General features: G+C 48.4%; 1 protein-coding gene across 1 annotated transcript in view; it reads right to left on the bottom strand.

The window, feature by feature from the left end:
• LOC140730671 (nesprin-1-like) overlaps positions 1-22769 on the bottom strand; it is a 626730-nt gene that overhangs the window by 138225 nt on the left and 465736 nt on the right. The window contains 5 exon segments of the mRNA XM_073051428.1: positions 240-395; positions 491-631; positions 1280-1430; positions 4754-4878; positions 5456-5590. Of these exon segments, the coding sequence (XP_072907529.1) occupies positions 240-395; positions 491-631; positions 1280-1430; positions 4754-4878; positions 5456-5590 (708 nt within the window).

The following is a 22769-nucleotide window of genomic DNA, read 5'->3' as shown; positions in this document are numbered from 1 at the left end:
GGGCCAGCAGAAATTCAGGACAATGTTAAATCAGACCCGTTAGCTTTCCCTGATCACTATAAGGGCTGGGAGGACTGTTCCTAGTGTTGTTTATCAGCTCCCAGTCTTTATTTTTTATCTGTACAGAGGGGAAACAACTGCCCTGCTCATCTCTACAAAATTCCCATTGAAACTAAATAACACACCACGATGAAATCTATTCCATAAACATAATATCAGTCACATTGGCAATTTCTTACCTCTTCTTGATTCAAGTGCGCTTCTAGTTTTTCCAGGACAAAATTCACATTGACAAATATGTGATCTTCAATGCAGTCTAGCCAGTGGCAGGTAGCGAACACACCATCATACAACTTCAGCTCCAGGGACAGGCTCTGCTCCTCAGCACCTTTACCCTTCATAACAGAGATGGATGGTAACAGTGACTGCCTTGTTGCATTGATCAAAAAATCCTTTCCAACAAAAGATGAGAAAGAGAGCTGGTACTTACCTGCGTAGAAACGTCTCTGAAAGCTTCACTCAGGTCAGTCAAGAGAGATTTGGCTGCCTGCAGGGATTTCTCCAATGTCTGAGATTCCCCTTTAAATAAAGCCATACCACTCGATACCCCACTGGCCAAACCGTACACCTGCTAAAATTACAGAAAGGAAACAGACAATAATTATTCTCAAGTAAGTGTTAGTCACAGACTGTAGTGGAGCAAGGGCATTCCATGAGCTAGGATAATTACCAGACATTACCAATACATTGGTACATCCTTACCAAAGTGTCTACAGAAAGGGGTCTTTGATTGTTAGTAATGATGCCCTTCTGGTAAAAGATGACAGCACGCCCACCAATCGTGAGCTCCCTCAATCTCTGGGGACAGGGCTTAGTAATCCTAGTGGACAACACTCGGCCCTGAATCAGAAAGTTCCAGTCCTGCCCTATTAATCAAGTGGAGCCATTCAGTGCACTACTGAGTCCAAGAGGTAACTTCTGGAAAAGTTCTGCATTCAAGGATCTGACCATCCTCTCCTCTGGATTCAAAGAATAACCTACAGCAGGAGAGTATCTCAGCCAATCATTAACTCTCAACCAGCATCACTAAAAGAGATTGATTGATCATGATCCCACTGCTGTCTGGGAGCTTGCTCAGTTTAAATCAGCCGCAGTGTTCTGTATCTTTCAACAATGGGACTTCAACACAGCAACGTGGAAGATCCTGGCACTGTGAAAGGCACTCTACGCATACAATTTCATTCATTTGGAGATGCAGGTTGGATACTCAAAAGGTTACCTGGTGCTCCAGTGCATTTTTGAACATCTTCTGTTTATTGCTGATTTCCTTTTGGAGATTCTGCCATTTCATTCTCAACTGCTGCAACACAAATGCCTTCTCTCCGTCAAAACCAAGCTCCTGTGATAACGGTTCAAGCTGAGTGGTCTCACTGAGAAATCAGAGGTACAAAAAAAGCAAAGTCAATGGCATCATTTCCTCATTCCGCAGCAGACCTTGATGTTAGAAAAATATCCGATTACTGTCAATACTTGACCCATCTCTTTCCTGAGGTGATTAACACGTCAACTCCTTGCAGGTCTGGAGTTCCTCGTACCCTTTGCTCCTGGTGGCTGGCAGTACATTGGCCACTGACCTCGTCGACCCCCTCAGCATGTTCTCCCCAGATTTAACTTGTGGGGTTTAGGAAGTGGGCTTGGGTAGAGTTCTAATGATCTCAAAAGACAATTATACTGCTCTAACTATACCACTCCAACAAGGGACAAGTTAGAGCCAACCCACAAAAATCAAGGTGCCATCTTGTCATTCAGCAAAAGACAGTGAACTTGGTTGCTCAGAAAACAATCTGATTATGGGGAAGGATGGGCCATGCCAAAATCAAATAAAAATGGCTGGAAACCTGAAATAGAAGCAGAAAATGCAGGAAACACTCAGGTTAGGCAGGATCTATGGAAAGAGAAATAAGATACAATGTCATGTCCAAGACATTTCGTCAGCGTTGAGAAAGAGGGGAATAAACGTTTGGTTTTCAGCTGTAGACAAGGTGCTGGGAGGGAGGGAGAGAGGGAGTCAAGGGTAGGACAAAGGAAATATCATATATGGTGTGAAACCAAGTGGGATTACGTGATAGATAGAAGCATATTATTATGTTTGTTTGTTCGTTACATATTGGCAACATCAGGGCAAGTGGGGCCTCACTATTGGAGATAGAAAAACAGAACCAGAAGTTACTGATGGTTAGTCCTGATACATACAAAAGTAAGAGCAAATTCTTTCTCAAGCCTGGCAAAGAGTCTTGGACCCAAAATACTAACACTGTTTCTCATTCCACAGAGGCCAACTACTTACTGGGTACTTTCCATTTGATATAACCAACAAAGGACTCCCCCAGCCCAGATCAGGTAACTAACTCAGTGCAGATGGAGGCAAATGCCAGTCTGTGTGACTCGTCATCTCAATGGTTTAACAACAGTCCCAACCACAGCTCTGCTTTGAGAACTGTAAGCACTCCACTCCACCCCCAAACCCTCAGTTCTGAGGAAGAGTCTCTTATCTGAAACACTGATGGATTTCTCTTTCCACAAGCAGGGCCTGACAGGATGAGTTCTTCCAGCATTCCTGATTTTTTTTCAGATTCTACCATCTTTAGTGTGATTTTTTCCCTATTATGGTGGATTTAAGGCTTCTCGGAGATGCTTATCCAGTGAATAACCTCATTAAAGCAGATGATCTGGTCAGTTGCGTTGCTGGTTGTGCTGCCGTAATATGTAGGAAATTGCTATTGATTTCTATACCACACTGGTGGCCTCCAGTGGGAGACTGCGTCAGGCAGCAGGATGAAGGATGATGGCCAGAGGTCAGCAGTCTCTCCCCACTGAAAGACCCAGTTGGAGCTGTTGCTCCCCTTGATGCTGATGGAGGACGTTTTCAAAAATCCAGGACATATGTAATTATTAGTCTGGACTGTAGTTTATATTGGTCTCCTTCAGTTTTTCCTTATTTTCTCTTTCTTGTTGCCAATTGGCTGGTGGGCAATATGTACCTTTTTCTGGACAAGGGAAGGGCTAGAAGTTAGGGATTCGAAGTTATAGCTGCCGTGCCTGGGTAGGCAATCTGTTAGTTTTCGTGCGAGGGAGGAGTTGGGGTTTGCAAATTTTGGTTCTTTTTTGTGCAGGAGGAGGGGGCTGATGTCTTTTTCTTTCAATGTCTTCCATGGTTTATCGATATTTCGTGGCTATCTGGAGAAGACGAAGTTCAGAATTGTATTCTGCACAGCTACTTTGATATTAAAGTCAACCTTTGACTGCAAGATGATTTGGGATGCCTTGAGCCTGTGATTTTCACCAAGTGGTAACAAGGAGCCACTTATATTTAGCAAAATAAAAGAGCAAACTGCTGGAGGAACTCAGTGGGTTGAGCAGTATCTATGGGGGATGGAACTGTCGACGTTTTGGATGAAGACCCTACATCTGCACTGAGAATGAAGAAGGGAGGTGGCCAGCAAAAAGGGGAGGGGGAAGGGTGTGATTTGAGTATCTGCAGTCTCTTGTGTGGTCATTTTTGTTAGTATTCTGAGTTGGAGTCTATTGGGTACTTTTCAACAGACTGTCAAATAAATTAAGCCTCCAGAAATTCAGTGTAATCCAATCTCAAACAGAACCTCAAGCTGTTACAAAGTTAGAGCTCATAAAGTCAGGACAGGGGACACAGTTTAATCTTTCAGTGTTGATGCTATCGGGCTCAAATAGACAAAGAGTCTCCTGTCATTATAATACTATTGAATATTTCTGCAGTACTCTTTGATGGTTTATCTTACAATCTCCCTCACTGTAACCTTGTCCTTCCTGTCAGCCAACACACTCTCTGTACTGTTAACACTTCATTCTCGAATCGCTTTACCTTGTACTACTTCAAGGTACCATTGCAATGAACTGATCCGCATAGACAGTGTGCAAGTTTTTAAAAACTGTATATGTGACAATTAAGTTGGTAAATTCCTTTATTACTTTCATAAAGAAAATGTTGAGGTTGAGTGGGACCTTTGAGTTAGCTGGTTGATATACTGAGGGAATGAGACGTATAGACAGAGTCCACAGTGGGGAGGCTGGTTTCTGTGATGTACTGAGCTGCATTAGCTATACCAAGCCATGATGAATCTAGATAACATGATTTCTATAGTGCATTACTAAAAACTGGTAAGGGGAAGTGATTTCACCTCCTGACGAAGTAGATGTGCTGGAGAACTTCCTTGGCCATGGTACCTCTGTGATGGCTATTGGTGATGTTCGCTCTTAGAAACTGAAAACTCAATTCTATTGACCTCTACACTTGATATAAATGGCAGCATGTGTACTGGCCCCCTCTTTCTGAAGTCAATAAGCAGCTCTTTTGTTTTGTCAACATTGAAGGAAAGGTTGTTGTCATGACAACCTGTTACAAAGCTCTCCATCTTCTTTCTGTACCCCAACTCTTCATTATCTGAGATACGGCCCACTATGGTAGGCATGTAGGTGAAGACAGAGCACAATCTGGCCGTGCAGTAATGAGTGTATAGGGAGTAGTATGGGGCACCAGCGTTGATAGCAATTGTGGGAGGTTCCGATGCTCATCCTTACTGATTGTGGTTAGGAAGTCAAAGGGAGAAGCTGAATCCCAGGTTTGGGAGCTGGGAGATTGTTTTGCTTCATATTACCTGTCTCTGCTTCACCAACTTTAGATGAAGGACAGGGATGACACAGACATGTGGGTGCTCACCTGGCCTGTGACCTCTGCTCCTCACTCAGAGCTTCCACGCTGGTCTGCTGCGTCAGGATCTTCTCCCCGCTGCTGGCGACTGACCGCAGCAGGTTCTTCTGCTCTGCCAGCTGTTGTTCCAGCTCCTATGGACAGATTCCGACACAGTCAGCCTGAACTCTAATGATATATGAGCAAACAGCACACACAAAAGGAAATGACCAGCTATCATTTTGCCTGTAGAGTCCACCTCCAGTCTGGACACCAGGTCCACTCAAGACTACACGACAAAACAACTTTCCACTGTCATGCATGCGACTGCCATCAGCAAAATGTGATTGCGATGGGGTCTCAGTTACGCTGGAAAACAATTTCACTTCTGATAAACCCTGGGAGAAAATATTTCTTCTAACTTTCATTTTACCCAGCAACAATTCTGATCAGAATCTTCTTGTTAGATTCACTAAAAGAACAGCTATCCAAATTTTTGAAAGGCATTATAAATCCTCTTCCAGAAGATGAGAGCATGGACTCAGTGTAATAAAGCACGGAAAAAGGCACTTCGGACCAACTTAACTAGGCCAACCAAAATGCCCATCTACAGCCATCTAATATGCCTGTATTTGGTCCGTATCCCTCAAAACTTTTCCTATCAATATTTTTGCCCTCTTAGTGCTAGCATCCAAGTTTCAGATATCAACCTATCACTAAGGAACCACTTGCCTTCTGTCTCTGGAGACTGTTCTGCTGGTTTTGGTAGCGTGTGGCCCGAGCCTGGACCAGCCATTCTTGGAAGTTCGGACTTGCGCGGAACGGAGAATCCGCTTCCATGTTCTCCTTCTCCTGCACCACACCATCCTTTATCAGAAGATAAACTCATGGTTACTCTATGGGATTACATCCACAGATTCCTAGTCACCTCTCATCTTCTTGGTAATAAAAGCATTACAATTTTTGATTCAAGGATTTTTAAAAATTCATCTTGAAAGTCCCAACTTTTACAGTGCCTTGATAAAGTATTCAGCACCAACTATTTCCACATTTTACTGTCTGATTTTCAAAATTTAAAATAGATTGAAGGAGGATTTTTGAACTAATCTACAAAACATTGTGCATCATGTCAAGTCAAAGGAAAAATTCTAAACTCTGTCAACAGTTTACTAAAAATTAAAATTGAAAAATTTGAGGTTGAAAAAGTATTCAATCCCTCTGTAATTACTATGCTAACTTTCTTCAGGGGCAATCACCTTACCACTCACCTATATTTGTTGATGTAGAAAATTGGATGATTGCCTATCTTCAATGAATTCATAAGAATAAATACACCCCCTCTGTGTAAAGTCCAAAAGAATGGCAGATCTTCAACAGACCAAACCAAAATGAAGACAAAAGAACATTCAAGATAAGTCAAGGAAATGACAATAGAGAAGCACAAATCTGGGGAAGGGTGCAAGACCATCTCAAAGGCACTGAACATAACTCAGAGCTCAGTGCAGTGTGCACTGTGAAAAAGTGGAAAAAAATATGAAGCCACAGCCACACTGCCTAGGAAAGGCCACCCCTCTAAACTTAGTCACCAGAAGAGAATGGTGTTTGTAAGAGAGGCTACTGAGATGCCAACACTCACTCTGTGGGAGCTGCAGAAGTCAACGTCTGCAACTGGAGATGAAGTTCATGGTTCCACAATCTCTCAGGCCTTGCACAAAAAGGGTATTTATGGAAAAGTGGCAAGCCCTAGCTGAAAAAAATAACATACCCTTGCCCATAAAGACTTTGCAAAGCACCACTCAGAAGATAATGTAAAGCTGTGGAAGGAGGTCTTGTGGTTATGCAAGACTAAGTGGAACTTTTTGGCCTCAATACTAAGCAGTACATGTGGCATAAATCTAATACTGCACATTCCTACTGTAAAGTATAGTGAGGGTGGCATTATGCTATGGGAATGCTTTTCAGCAGCAGGGACTGGAAACCTGGTCAGGATTAATCGAAAGATGAATGCTGCTAAAAACAGAGAGATCCTGGATAAAAACCTGCTAGCCTCTGCCAGAAAGATTAAACTGGGAAGGAAGTTCGATTTTCAGCAGTACAACGACCCAAAGCACACTGCCAGAACATCCATGGAGTGGGTTCAGATGAAGAAAATTGATGTCCTTGAGTGGCCCAGTCAGAGTCCTGACCTTAATTCAATCGAACATCATTGACAAGAACTCAAGCTTGCTGTCCACCATCGCTCCCCAATTAACCTGGCACAGCTTGAGCAATTTTGCAAGGAGGAATGGGAAAAAATTGCTCCATTGTGTTAGGCAAAGCCAATGGAGAGTTATCCAAAAAGACTACTGGCTCTAATAGCTGCAAGAGATGGTTCAGATAACTTCTGAAATTACAGTTTTTGAATTTTCAGCTTTTCATGCTTTACAATTTTTTGTTTTTTTGGCTTTACTGTGGGGGAAAAACGTGTATGAATCACAAATTTAAATTGTTAGTTAAATTAATCAAAATCCCGGGGCACAGCTAGAGTCACACAAGCTGAAGCAGATATTACTTCCGCTAATAAATTAGTTGATTCGGCTTCAAAACAAGAATTTAATGGCCTCGTGGTTTGATACCAGCTTCCTATTTTGAAAAGATCTGAGTGTCCTTGTACAAGAAAGACAGAAAACAAATAAAAAAAAAACCACCATGTTGGAAATCCGAAGACAGAAAATGCTAGAAATACTAGCAGATCGGGCAGCATCTGTGGAGAGGGGAAACAATTAAATCTTCAGGTCCAGAGCCCTTCCTCAGATTTGGGAGAGAAACTGCTTTTCAGAAACAGAGATGGTAAAAGAATGGGAGTTATCTCCAGTACCAGATGACTCAAGGTGCAGTTATAAGATTAGACTTATTTGTCGACACATCCGGCAGGTCAGACTATATAGAAAAAAAATCCTAGTCAAAGTGATAATAGCAGAAATGATGGCCAGGTCTGCAGTACAGAATGAAAGAGCAAGTTATCCAAAGCTGGAGAATATGACATTGAGCCCTGAAAGCTTCAACATGCCCAGACCAGGTGGTCCTTAATGTACCTTGTCTGGGCATGTTGCATACTACCAGATGTTTGGGAAATTGAGGATTTTGGGCTTTGGGCAGAAAATAACAGTGGAGGCTAAATATCAGCCAGATTTTATTGAATTGGTGGAATAGCCTCAAGAGATCACGAAACCGTCTCCTGCTCACATCCTTTGTGCTCTGATTTCTAAATTTTTAAGACAAAATTTAATGTTTCTATTGATCCAAATTCACTTCCTCTGGATTATTACTGCAGGTCCAAAACATTATCATGCACTACCGAATTCCTGGGGAAGTTGGGAGCAGGACAGCTGTTCTGGGTCCAGGGGCTAAAACAAAAGGGGAAATTAAAGAACTTACTAAGTACATTTAATGAAATAATAGATCCAACATAACAGGGTCTCGTCATGGATAACAGTGACCGTCTCTCATCTCTGCACATCCACTCAAACAGCTATGAATTTGACCGCGCTTAGCAAGTTAACATCCTGCTACTTTATGACATCATTGTTAGTTGCAAACTGAAATCAAGTAGTTTTGCTGATGATGAAAATGAATGAGATAGGCAGATTAAGTTGTGATTAAACAAGAACTAGGGGCAAGGAAGGAACATCAAGTTCAAATACACAATGAATTATTTAGAATTTACATCACAAACAATCAATCTTATGTCGGTATAGAAACCTGTACCAACACCAACTGCATTGCAAGTAACGTTTTGCACATGGTTCACTCAGACTTTCATTGTGTCGCTGTTACCAACAATTATGCATTTGGCATACAGTTCCTGTTGTATGCACTCCCTGTCCACACACCAATCTGGGCAGGACTCCAAACTACAGCAAGACATGTTTATGGGAACACAAGGATTACACTGAATGGAATCACATCTTAAAGTAATGTGAGCTATGTACAACAGAAAAATTAAAGCAGAGGCTGAGGGCGATGCATCATAGCAAAGTAGTCTGGTATTTGTCAAAACTGCCCATCTCGAGACAACATGATTCCCACCTCATCACCTAGCCACTACCATACAGCACCCAGCAGTAACATGGGTCTGATAGAAACAGCCCCACTACTATACTGCACCCAGCAGTAACATGGGTCTGATAGAAACAGCCCCACTACTATACTGCACCCAGCAGTAACATGGGTCTGACAGAAACAGCCCCACTACTATACTGCACCCACCAGTAACATGGGTCTGACAGAAACAGCCCCACTACTATACTGCACCCAGCAGTAACATGGGTCTGACAGAAACAGCCCCACTACTATACTGCACCCGGCAGTAACATGGGTCTGACAGAAACAGCCCCACTACTATACTGCACCCGGCAGTAACATGGGTCTGACAGAAACAGCCCCACTACTATACTGCACCCACCAGTAACATGGGTCTGATAGAAACAGCCCCACTACTATACTGCACCCAGCAGTAACATCGGTCTGACAGAAACAGCCCCACTACTATACTGCACCCAGCAGTAACATGGGTATGACAGAAACAGCCCCACGACTATACTGCACCCAGCAGTAACATGGGTCTGATAGAAACAGCCCCACTACTATACTGCACCCACCAGTAACATGGGTCAGACAGAAACAGCCCCACTACTATACTGCACCCGGCAGTAACATGGGTATGACAGAAACAGCCCCACGACTATACTGCACCCAGCAGTAACATGGGTCTGACAGAAACAGCCCCACGACTATACTGCACCCACCAGTAACATGGGTCTGACAGAAACAGCCCCACTACTATACTGCACCCAGCAGTAACATGGGTCTGATAGAAACAGCCCCACTACTATACTGCACCCAGCAGTAACATGGGTCTTACAGAAACAGCCCCACTACTATACTGCACCCACCAGTAACATGGGTCTGACAGAAACAGCCCCACTACTATACTGCACCCAGCAGTAACATGGGTCTGATAGAAACAGCCCCACTACTATACTGCACCCAGCAGTAACATGGGTCTGATAGAAACAGCCCCACTACTATACTGCACCCAGCAGTAACATGGGTCTGACAGAAACAGCCCCACTACTATACTGCACCCAGCAGTAACATGGGTCTGACAGAAACAGCCCCACTACTATACTGCACCCGGCAGTAACATGGGTCTGACAGAAACAGCCCGACTACTATACTGCACCCACCAGTAACATGGGTCTGATAGAAACAGCCCCACTACTATACTGCACCCAGCAGTAACAGCCCCAGCAGTATACTGCACCCAGCAGTAACAGCCCCAGCAGTATACTGCACCCAGCAGTGACAGCCCCAGCAGTAACAGCCCAACGACTATACTGCACCCAGCAGTGACAGCCCCAGCAGTATACTGCACCCAGCAGTAACAGCCCAACGACTATACAGCACCCAGCAGTAACAGCCCAACGACTATACTGCACCCAGCAGTAACAGACCCAGCAGTATACTGCACCCAGCAGTAACAGCCCAACGACTATACTGAACCCAGCAGTAACAGCCCCAACAGTATAGTGCACCCAGCAGTAACAGCCCAACTACAATACTAAACCCAGCAGTAACAGCCCAACTACTATACTAAACCCAGCAGTTAACAGCCAAACGACTATACTGCACCCAGCAGTAACAGCCCAACGACTATACTGCACCCAACAGTAACAGCCCCAGCAGTATAATGCACCCAGCAGTAACAGCCCAACGACTATACTGCACCCAGCAGTAACAGCCCAACGACTATACTGCACCCAGCAGTAACAGCCCCAGCAGTATACTGCACCCAGCAGTAACAGCCCCAGCAGTATACTGCACCAAGCAGTAACAGCCCAACGACTATACTGCACCCAGCAGTAACAGCCCCAGCAGTATACTGCACCCAGCAGTAACAGCCCAACGACTATACTGCACCCAGCAGTAACAGCCCAACGACTATACTGCACCCAGCAGTAACAGCCCAACGACTATACTGCACCCAGCAGTAACAGCCCAACGACTATACTGCACCCAGCAGTAACAGCCCAACGACTATACTGCACCCAGCAGTAACAGCCCAACGACTATACTGCACCCAGCAGTAACAGCCCCAGCAGTATACTGCACCCAGCAGTAACAGCCCCAGCAGTATACTGCACCCCAGCAGTAACAGCCCAACGACTATACTGCACCCAGCAGTTAACAGCCCCAGCAGTATACTGCACCCAGCAGTAACAGCCAAACGACTATACTGAACCCAGCAGTAACAGCCCAACGACTATACTGCACCCAGCAGTGACAGCCCCAGCAGTATACTGCACCCAGCAGTAACAGCCCAACGACTATACTGCACCCAGCAGTAACAGCCCCAGCAGTATACTGCACCCAGCAGTGACAGCCCCAGCAGTATACTGCAACAAGCAGTAACAGCCCCAGCAGTAACAGCGCCAACAGTATACTGCACCCAGCAGAAACAGCCCCAGCAGTATACTGCACCCAGCAGTAACAGCCCCAGCAGTAACAGCCCCAGCAGTAACAGCCCCAGCAGTAACAGCCCAACGACTATACTGCACCCAGCAGTAACAGCCCAACGACTATACTGCACCCAGCAGTAACAGCCCCAGCAGTATACTGCACCCCAGCAGTAACAGCCCAACGACTATACTGAACCCAGCAGTAACAGCCCCAACAGTATAGTGCACCCAGCAGTAACAGCCCAACTACAATACTAAACCCAGCAGTAACAGCCCAACTACTATACTAAACCCAGCAGTTAACAGCCAAACGACTATTCTGCACCCAACAGTAACAGCCCCAGCAGTATACTGCACCCAGCAGTGACAGCCCCAGCAGTATACAGCACCCAGCAGTAACAGCCCAACGACTATACTGCACCCAGCAGTAACAGGCCCAGCAGTATACTGCACCCCAGCAGTGGGTGGACTTTAGGAGATCTAGGCCTCATATGGAGCCAGTGATCATTAATGGAGAATGTGTGGAGCAGGTTAAGACCTACAAGTATCTGGGAGTACAGTTGGACGAGAAGCTAGACTGGACTGCCAACACAGATGCCTTGTGCAGGAAGGCACAGAGTCGACTGTACTTCCTTAGAAGGTTGGCGTCATTCAATGTCTGCAGTGAGATGCTGAAGATGTTCTATAGGTCAGTTGTGGAGAGCGCCCTCTTCTTTGTGGTGGCGTGTTGGGGAGGAATCATTAAGAAGAAGGACGCCTCACGTCTTAATAAGCTGATAAGGAAGGCGGGCTCTGTCGTGGGCAAAGTACTGGAGAGTTTAACATCGGTAGCTGAGCGAAGGGCGCTGAGTAGGCTACGGTCAATTATGGAAAACCCTGAACATCCTCTACATAGCACCATCCAGAGACAGAGAAGCAGTTTCAGCGACAGGTTACTGTCGATGCAATGCTCCTCAGACAGGATGAAGAGGTCAATACTCCCCAATGCCATTAGGCTTTACAATTCAACTGCCAGGACTTAAGAACTTTTTTTAAAAGCTATTATTAATGCTTTTTGAGTTAGTGATTTAGATGCATATCATATTATTACTGAGTTAAGTATTGTATGTAATGAGTTTTTGCTACAACAAGTGTATGGGACATTGGAAAAAATGTTGAATTTCCCCATGGGGATGAATAAAGTATCTATCTATCTATCTATCTATCTATCTAACAGCCCAACGACTATACTGAACCCAGCAGTAACAGCCCCAACAGTATAGTGCACCCAGCAGTAACAGACCCAACTACAATACTAAACCCAGCAGTAACAGCCCAACTACTATACTAAACCCAGCAGTTAACAGCCAAACGACTATACTGCACCCAGCAAGTAACAGGCCCAGCAGTATACTGCACCCCAGCAGTAACAGCCCAACGACTATACTGAACCCAGCAGTAACAGCCCCAACAGTATAGTGCACCCAGCAGTAACAGCCCAACTACAATACTAAACCCAGCAGTAACAGCCCAACTACTATACTAAACCCAGCAGTTAACAGCCAAACGACTATACTGCACCCAGCAGTAACAGCCCAACGACTATACTGCACCCAACAGTAACAGCCCCAGCAGTATACTGCACCCAGCAGTAACAGCCCAACGACTATACTGCACCCAGCAGTAACAGCCCAACGACTATACTGCACCCAGCAGTAACTGCCCCAGCAGCAACAGCCCAACGACTATACTGCACCCAGCAGTAACAGCCCCAGCAGTATACTGCACCCAGCAGTAACAGCCCAACTACAATACTAAACCCAGCAGTAACAGCCCAACTACTATACTAAACCCAGCAGTTAACAGCCCAACGACTATACTGCACCCAGCAGTAACAGCCCAACGACTATACTGCACCCAGCAGTAACAGCCCCAGCAGGATACTGCACCCAGCAGTAACAGCCCCAGCAGGATACTGCACCCAGCAGTAACAGCCCAACGACTATACTGCACCCAGCAGTAACTGCCCCAGCAGCAACAGCCCAACGACTATACTGCACCCAGCAGTAACAGCCCAACGACTATACTGAACCCAGCAGTAACAGCCCCAGCAGTATACTGCACCAAGCAGTAACAGCCCAACGACTATACTGCACCCAGCAGTAACAGCCCCAGCAGTATACTGCACCCAGCAGTAACAGCCCCAGCAGTATACTGCACCCAGCAGTAACAGCCCCAGCAGTATACTGCACCCAGCAGTAACAGCCCAACGACTATACTGCACCTAGCAGTAACAGCCCAACGACTATACTGCACCCAGCAGTAACAGCCCCAGCAGCAACAGCCCAACGACTATACTGCACCCAGCAGTAACAGCCCAACGACTATACAGCACCCAGCAGTAACAGCCCAACGACTATACTGCACCCAGCAGTAACAGCCAAACGACTATACTGCACCCAGCAGTAACAGCCCCAGCAGTAACAGCCCCAACAGTATACTGCACAAAGCAGTAACAGCCCCAACAGTATACTGCACCCAGCAGAAACAGCCCCAGCAGTATACTGCACCCAGCAGTAACAGCCCCAGCAGTAACAGCCCAACGACTATACTGCACCCAGCAGTAACAGCCAAACGACTATACTGCACCCCAGCAGTAACAGCCCAACGACTATACTGAACCCAGCATTAACAGCCCCAACAGTATAGTGCACCCAGAAGTAACAGCCCAACTACAATATTAAACCCAGCAGTAACAGCCCAACTACTATACTAAACCCAGCAGTTAACAGCCAAACGACTATACTGCACCCAACAGTAACAGCCCCAGCAGTATACTGCACCCAGCAGTGAAAGCCCCAGCAGTATACAGCACCCAGCAGTAACAGCCCAACGACTATACTGCACCCAGCAGTTAACAGCCCCAGCAGTATACTGCACCCAGCAGTAACAGCCAAAAGACTATACTGCACCCAGCAGTAACATCCCCAGCAGTAACAGCGCCAACAGTATACTGCACCCAGCAGAAACAGACCCAGCAGTATACTGCACCCAGCAGTAACAGCCCCAGCAGTAACAGCCCAACGACTATACTGCACCCAGCAGTAACAGCCCAACGACTATACTGCACCCAGCAGTAACAGCCCCAGCAGTATACTGCACCCCAGCAGTAACAGCCCAACGACTATACTGAACCCAGCAGTAACAGCCCCAACAGTATAGTGCACCCAGCAGTAACAGCCCAACTACAATACTAAACCCAGCAGTAACAGCCCAACTACAATACTAAACCCAGCAGTAACAGCCCAACTACTATACTAAACCCAGCAGTTAACAGCCAAACGACTATTCTGCACCCAACAGTAACAGCCCAACGACTATACTGAACCCAGCAGTAACAGCCCCAGCAGTATACAGCACCCAGCAGTAACAGCCCAACGACTACACTGCACCCAGCAGTAACAGGCCCAGCAGTATACTGCACCCCAGCAGTAACAGCCCAACGACTATACTGAACCCAGCAGTAACAGCCCCAACAGTATATTGCACCCAGCAGTAACAGCCCAACTACAATATTAAACCCAGCAGTAACAGCCCAACTACTATACTAAACCCAGCAGTTAACAGCCAAACGACTATACTGCACCCAGCAGTAACAGCCCAACGACTATACTGCACACAACAGTAACAGCCCCAGCAGTATACCGCACCCAGCAGTAACAGCCCAACGACTATACTGCACCCAGCAGTAACAGCCCCAGCAGTATACTGCACCAAGCAGTAACAGCCCAACGACTATACTGCACCCAGCAGTAACAGCCCCAGCAGTATACTGCACCCAGCAGTAACAGCCCCAGCAGTAACAGCCCAACGACTATACTGCACCCAGCAGTAACAGCCCCAGCAGTATACTGCACCCAGCAGTAACAGCCCAACGACTATACTGCACCCAGCAGTAACAGCCCAACGTCTATACTGCACCCAGCAGAAACAGCCCCAGCAGCAACAGCCCAACGACTATACTGCACCCAGCAGTAACAGCCCCAGCAGTATACTGCACCCAGCAGTAACAGCCCAACTACAATACTAAACCCAGCAGTAACAGCCCAACTACTATACTAAACCCAGCAGTTAACAGCCAAACGACTATACTGCACCCAGCAGTAACAGCCCAACGACTATACTGCACCCTACAGTAACAACCCCAGCATTATACTGCACCCAGCAGTAACAGCCCAACGACTATACTGCACCCAGCAGTAACAGCCCCAGCAGTATACTGCACCCAGCAGTAACAGCCCAACGACTATACTGCACCCAGCAGTAACAGCCCCAGCAGTATACTGCACCCAGCAGAAAAACCCCAGCAGTATACTGCACCCAGCAGTAACACCCAACGACTATACTGCACCCAGCAGTAACAGCCCAACGACTATACTGCACCCAGCAGTAACAGCCCCAGCAGCAACAGCCCAACGACTAAACTGCACCCAGCAGTAACAGCCCCAGCAGTATACTGCACCCAGCAGTAACAGCCCAACGACTATACTGCACCCAGCAGTAACAGCCCAACGACTATACTGCACCCAGCAGTAACAGCCCAACGACTATACTGCACCCAGCAGTAACAGCCCCAGCAGTATACTGCACCCAACAGTAACAGCCCCAGCAGTATACTGCACCCAGCAGTAACAGCACAACGACTATATTGCACCCAGCAGTAACAGCCCCAGCAGTATACTGCACCCAGCAGTAACAGCCCAACGACTATACTGCACCCAGCAGTAACAGCCCCAGCAGTATACTGCACCCAGCAGTAACAGCCCAACGACTATACTGCAAACAGCAGTAACAGCCCAACGACTATACTGCACCCAGCAGTAACAGCCCCAGCAGGATACTGCACCCAGCAGTAACAGCCCCAGCAGTATACTGCACCCAGCAGTAACAGCCCAACGACTATACTGCACCCTACAGTAACAGCCCCAGCATTATACTGCACCCAGCAGTAACAGCCCAACGACTATACTGCACCCAGCAGTAACAGCCCAACGACTATACTGCACCCAGCAGTAACAGCCCAACGACTATACTGCACCCAGCAGTAACAGCCCAACGACTATACTGCACCCAGCAGTAACAGCCCCAGCAGGATACTGCACCCAGCAGTAACAGCCCAACGACTATACTGCACCCAGCAGTAACTGCCCCAGCAGCAACAGCCCAACGACTATACTGCACCCAGCAGTAACAACCCCAGCAGTATACTGCACCAAGCAGTAACAGCCCAACGACTATACTGCACCCAGCAGTAACAGCCCCAGCAGTATACTGCACCCAGCAGTAACAGCCCCAGCAGTATACTGCACCCAGCAGTAACAGACCAACGACTATACTGCACCCAGCAGTAACAGCCCCAGCAGTATACTGCACCCAGCAGTAACAGCCCAACGACTATACTGCACCCAGCAGTTAACAGCCCCAGCAGTATACTGCACCCAGCAGTAACAGCCAAACGACTATACTGCACCCAGCAGTAACAGCCAAAGGACTATACTGCACCCAGCAGTGACAGCCCCAGCAGTATACTGCACCCCAGCAGTAACAGCCCAACGACTATACTGAACCCAGCAGTAACAGCCCCAACAGTATAGTGCACCCAGCAGTAACAGCCCAACTACAATACTAAACCCAGCAGTAACAGCCCAACTACTATACTAAACCCAGCAGTTAACAGCCAAACGACTATACTGCACCCAGCAGTAACAGCCCAACGACTATACTGCACCCAACAGTAACAGCCCCAGCAGTATACCGCACCCAGCAGTAACAGCCCAACGACTATACTGCACCCAGCAGTAACAGCCCCAGCAGTATACTGCACCAAGCAGTAACAGCCCAACGACTATACTGCACCCAGCAGTAACAGCCCCAGCAGTATACTGCACCCAGCAGTAACAGCCCCAGCAGTATACTGCACCCAGCAGTAACAGCCCAACGACTATACTGCACCCAGCAGTAACAGCCCAACGACTATACTGCACCCAGCAGTAACAGCCCCAGCAGCAACAGCCCAACGACTATACTGCACCCAGCAGTAACAGCCCCAGCAGTATACTGCACCCAGCAGTAACAGCCCAACTACAATACTAAACCCAGCAGTAACAGCCCAACTACTATACTAAACCCAGCAGTTAACAGCCAAACGACTATACTGCACCCAGCAGTAACAGCCCAACGACTATACTGCACCCTACAGTAACAGCCCCAGCATTATACTGCACCCAGCAGTAACAGCCCAACGACTATACTGCACCCAGCAGTAACAGCCCCAGCAGTATACTGCACCCAGCAGAAAAACCCCAGCAGTATACTGCACCCAGCAGTAACAGCCCAACGACTATACTGCACCCAGCAGTAACAGCCCAACGACTATACTGCACCCAGCAGTAACAGCCCCAGCAGCAACAGCCCAACGACTAAACTGCACCCAGCAGTAACAGCCCCAGCAGTATACTGCACCCAGCAGTAACAGCCCAACGACTACACTGCACCCAGCAGTAACAGCCCAACGACTATACTGCACCCAGCAGTAACAGCCCAACGACTATACTGCACCCAGCAGTAACAGCCCCAGCAGTATACTGCACCCAGCAGTAACAGCCCCAGCAGTATACTGCACCCAGCAGTAACAGCCCAATGACTATATTGCACCCAGCAGTAACAGCCCCAGCAGTATACTGCACCCAGCAGTAACAGCCCCAGCAGTATACTGCACCCAGCAGTAACAGCCCCAGCAGTATACTGCACCCAGCAGTAACAGCCCAACGACTATACTGCACCCAGCAGTAACAGCCCAACGACTATACTGCACCCAGCAGTAACAGCCCAACGACTATACTGCACCCAGCAGTAACAGCCCAACGACTATACTGCACCCAGCAGTAACAGCCCCAGCAGTATACTGCACCCAGCAGTAACAGCCCAACGACTATACTGCACCCAGCAGTAACAGCCCAACGACTATACTGCACCCAGCAGTAACAGCCCAACGACTATACTGCACCCAGCAGTAACAGCCCAACGACTATACTGCACCCAGCAGTAACAGCCCCAGCAGGATACTGCACCCAGCAGTAACAGCCCAACGACTATACTGCACCCAGCAGTAACAGCCCAACGACTATACTGCACCCAGCAGTAACAGCCCAACGACTATACTGCACCCAGCAGTAACAGCCCAACGACTATACTGCACCCAGCAGTAACAGCCCCAGCAGGATACTGCACCCAGCAGTAACAGCCCAACGACTATACTGCACCCAGCAGTAACAGCCCCAGCAGTATACTGCACCCAGCAGTAACAGCCCAACGACTATACTGCACCCAGCAGTAACAGCCCAACGACTATACTGCACCCTACAGTAACAGCCCCAGCATTATACTGCACCCAGCAGTAACAGCCCAACGACTATACTGCACCCAGCAGTAACAGCCCCAGCAGTATACTGCACCCAGCAGAAAAACCCCAGCAGTATACTGCACCCAGCAGTAACAGCCCAACGACTATACTGCACCCAGCAGTAACAGCCCAACGACTATACTGCACCCAGCAGTAACAGCCCAACGACTATACTGCACCCAGCAGTAACAGCCCAACGACTATACTGCACCCAGCAGTAACAGCCCCAGCAGTACACTGCACACAGCAGTAACAGCCCCAGCAGTATACTGCACCCAGCAGTAACAGCCCAACGACTATATTGCACCCAGCAGTAACAGCCCCAGCAGTATACTGCACCAAGCAGTAACAGCCCAACGACTATACTGCACCCAGCAGTAACAGCCCCAGCAGTATACTGCACCCAGCAGTAACAGCCCCAGCAGGATACTGCACCCAGCAGTAACAGCCCAACGACTATACTGCACCCAGCAGTAACAGCCCCAGCAGTATACTGCACCAAGCAGTAACAGCCCAACGACTATACTGCACCCAGCAGTAACAGCCCCAGCAGTATACTGCACCCAGCAGTAACAGCCCCAGCAGTATACTGCACCCAGCAGTAACAGCCCCAGCAGGATACTGCACCCAGCAGTAACAGCCCCAGCAGTATACTGCACCCAGCAGTAACAGCCCAACGACTATACTGCAAACAGCAGTAACAGCCCAACGACTATACTGCAAACAGCAGTAACAGCCCAACGACTATACTGCACCCAGCAGTAACAGCCCCAGCAGGATACTGCACCCAGCAGTAACAGCCCCAGCAGTATACTGCACCCAGCAGTAACAGCCCAACGACTATACTGCACCCAGCAGTAACAGCCCAACGACTATACTGCAAACAGCAGTAACAGCCCAACGACTATACTGCACCCAGCAGTAACAGCCCCAGCAGTATACTGCACCCAGCAGTAACAGCCCAACGACTATACTGCACCCAGCAGTAACAGCCCCAGCAGTATACTGCACCCAGCAGAAAAACCCCAGCAGTATACTGCACCCAGCAGTAACACCCAACGACTATACTGCACCCAGCAGTAACAGCCCAACGACTATACTGCACCCAGCAGTAACAGCCCCAGCAGCAACAGCCCAACGACTAAACTGCACCCAGCAGTAACAGCCCCAGCAGTATACTGCACCCAGCAGTAACAGCCCAACGACTATACTGCACCCAGCAGTAACAGCCCAACGACTATACTGCACCCAGCAGTAACAGCCCAACGACTATACTGCACCCAGCAGTAACAGCCCCAGCAGTATACTGCACCCAACAGTAACAGCCCCAGCAGTATACTGCACCCAGCAGTAACAGCACAACGACTATATTGCACCCAGCAGTAACAGCCCCAGCAGTATACTGCACCCAGCAGTAACAGCCCAACGACTATACTGCACCCAGCAGTAACAGCCCCAGCAGTATACTGCACCCAGCAGTAACAGCCCAACGACTATACTGCAAACAGCAGTAACAGCCCAACGACTATACTGCACCCAGCAGTAACAGCCCCAGCAGGATACTGCACCCAGCAGTAACAGCCCCAGCAGTATACTGCACCCAGCAGTAACAGCCCAACGACTATACTGCACCCAGCAGTAACAGCCCAACGACTATACTGCACCCAGCAGTAACAGCCCAACGACTATACTGCACCCAGCAGTAACAGCCCAACGACTATACTGCACCCAGCAGTAACAGCCCAACGACTATACTGCACCCAGCAGTAACAGCCCAACGACTATACTGCACCCAGCAGTAACAGCCCCAGCAGGATACTGCACCCAGCAGTAACAGCCCAACGACTATACTGCACCCAGCAGTAACTGCCCCAGCAGCAACAGCCCAACGACTATACTGCACCCAGCAGTAACAACCCCAGCAGTATACTGCACCAAGCAGTAACAGCCCAACGACTATACTGCACCCAGCAGTAACAGCCCCAGCAGTATACTGCACCCAGCAGTAACAGCCCCAGCAGTATACTGCACCCAGCAGTAACAGACCAACGACTATACTGCACCCAGCAGTAACAGCCCCAGCAGTATACTGCACCCAGCAGTAACAGCCCAACGACTATACTGCACCCAGCAGTTAACAGCCCCAGCAGTATACTGCACCCAGCAGTAACAGCCAAACGACTATACTGCACCCAGCAGTAACAGCCAAAGGACTATACTGCACCCAGCAGTGACAGCCCCAGCAGTATACTGCACCCCAGCAGTAACAGCCCAACGACTATACTGAACCCAGCAGTAACAGCCCCAACAGTATAGTGCACCCAGCAGTAACAGCCCAACTACAATACTAAACCCAGCAGTAACAGCCCAACTACTATACTAAACCCAGCAGTTAACAGCCAAACGACTATACTGCACCCAGCAGTAACAGCCCAACGACTATACTGCACCCAACAGTAACAGCCCCAGCAGTATACCGCACCCAGCAGTAACAGCCCAACGACTATACTGCACCCAGCAGTAACAGCCCCAGCAGTATACTGCACCAAGCAGTAACAGCCCAACGACTATACTGCACCCAGCAGTAACAGCCCCAGCAGTATACTGCACCCAGCAGTAACAGCCCCAGCAGTATACTGCACCCAGCAGTAACAGCCCAACGACTATACTGCACCCAGCAGTAACAGCCCAACGACTATACTGCACCCAGCAGTAACAGCCCCAGCAGCAACAGCCCAACGACTATACTGCACCCAGCAGTAACAGCCCCAGCAGTATACTGCACCCAGCAGTAACAGCCCAACTACAATACTAAACCCAGCAGTAACAGCCCAACTACTATACTGCACCCAGCAGTAACAGCCCAACGACTATACTGCACCCAGCAGTAACAGCCCAATGACTATACTGCACCCTACAGTAACAGCCCCAGCATTATACTGCACCCAGCAGTAACAGCCCAACGACTATACTGCACCCAGCAGTAACAGCCCCAGCAGTATACTGCACCCAGCAGAAAAACCCCAGCAGTATACTGCACCCAGCAGTAACAGCCCAACGACTATACTGCACCCAGCAGTAACAGCCCAACGACTATACTGCACCCAGCAGTAACAGCCCCAGCAGCAACAGCCCAACGACTAAACTGCACCCAGCAGTAACAGCCCCAGCAGTATACTGCACCCAGCAGTAACAGCCCAACGACTACACTGCACCCAGCAGTAACAGCCCAACGACTATACTGCACCCAGCAGTAACAGCCCAACGACTATACTGCACCCAGCAGTAACAGCCCCAGCAGTATACTGCACCCAGCAGTAACAGCCCCAGCAGTATACTGCACCCAGCAGTAACAGCCCAATGACTATATTGCACCCAGCAGTAACAGCCCCAGCAGTATACTGCACCCAGCAGTAACAGCCCCAGCAGTATACTGCACCCAGCAGTAACAGCCCCAGCAGTATACTGCACCCAGCAGTAACAGCCCAACGACTATACTGCACCCAGCAGTAACAGCCCAACGACTATACTGCACCCAGCAGTAACAGCCCAACGACTATACTGCACCCAGCAGTAACAGCCCAACGACTATACTGCACCCAGCAGTAACAGCCCCAGCAGTATACTGCACCCAGCAGTAACAGCCCAACGACTATACTGCACCCAGCAGTAACAGCCCAACGACTATACTGCACCCAGCAGTAACAGCCCAACGACTATACTGCACCCAGCAGTAACAGCCCAACGACTATACTGCACCCTACAGTAACAACCCCAGCATTATACTGCACCCAGCAGTAACAGCCCAACGACTATACTGCACCCAGCAGTAACAGCCCAACGACTATACTGCACCCAGCAGTAACAGCCCCAGCAGTATACTGCACCCAGCAGTAACAGCCCAACGACTATACTGCACCCAGCAGTAACAGCCCAACGACTATACTGCACCCAGCAGTAACTGCCCCAGCAGCAACAGCCCAACGACTATACTGCACCCAGCAGTAACAGCCCCAGCAGTATACTGCACCCAGCAGTAACAGCCCAACTACAATACTAAACCCAGCAGTAACAGCCCAACTACTATACTAAACCCAGCAGTTAA

Source organism: Hemitrygon akajei, chromosome 7, assembly GCF_048418815.1.
Source record: "Hemitrygon akajei chromosome 7, sHemAka1.3, whole genome shotgun sequence".
Classification (NCBI taxonomy): domain Eukaryota; kingdom Metazoa; phylum Chordata; class Chondrichthyes; order Myliobatiformes; family Dasyatidae; genus Hemitrygon; species Hemitrygon akajei.
This window is presented reverse-complemented; position numbering and strand designations above follow the sequence as displayed.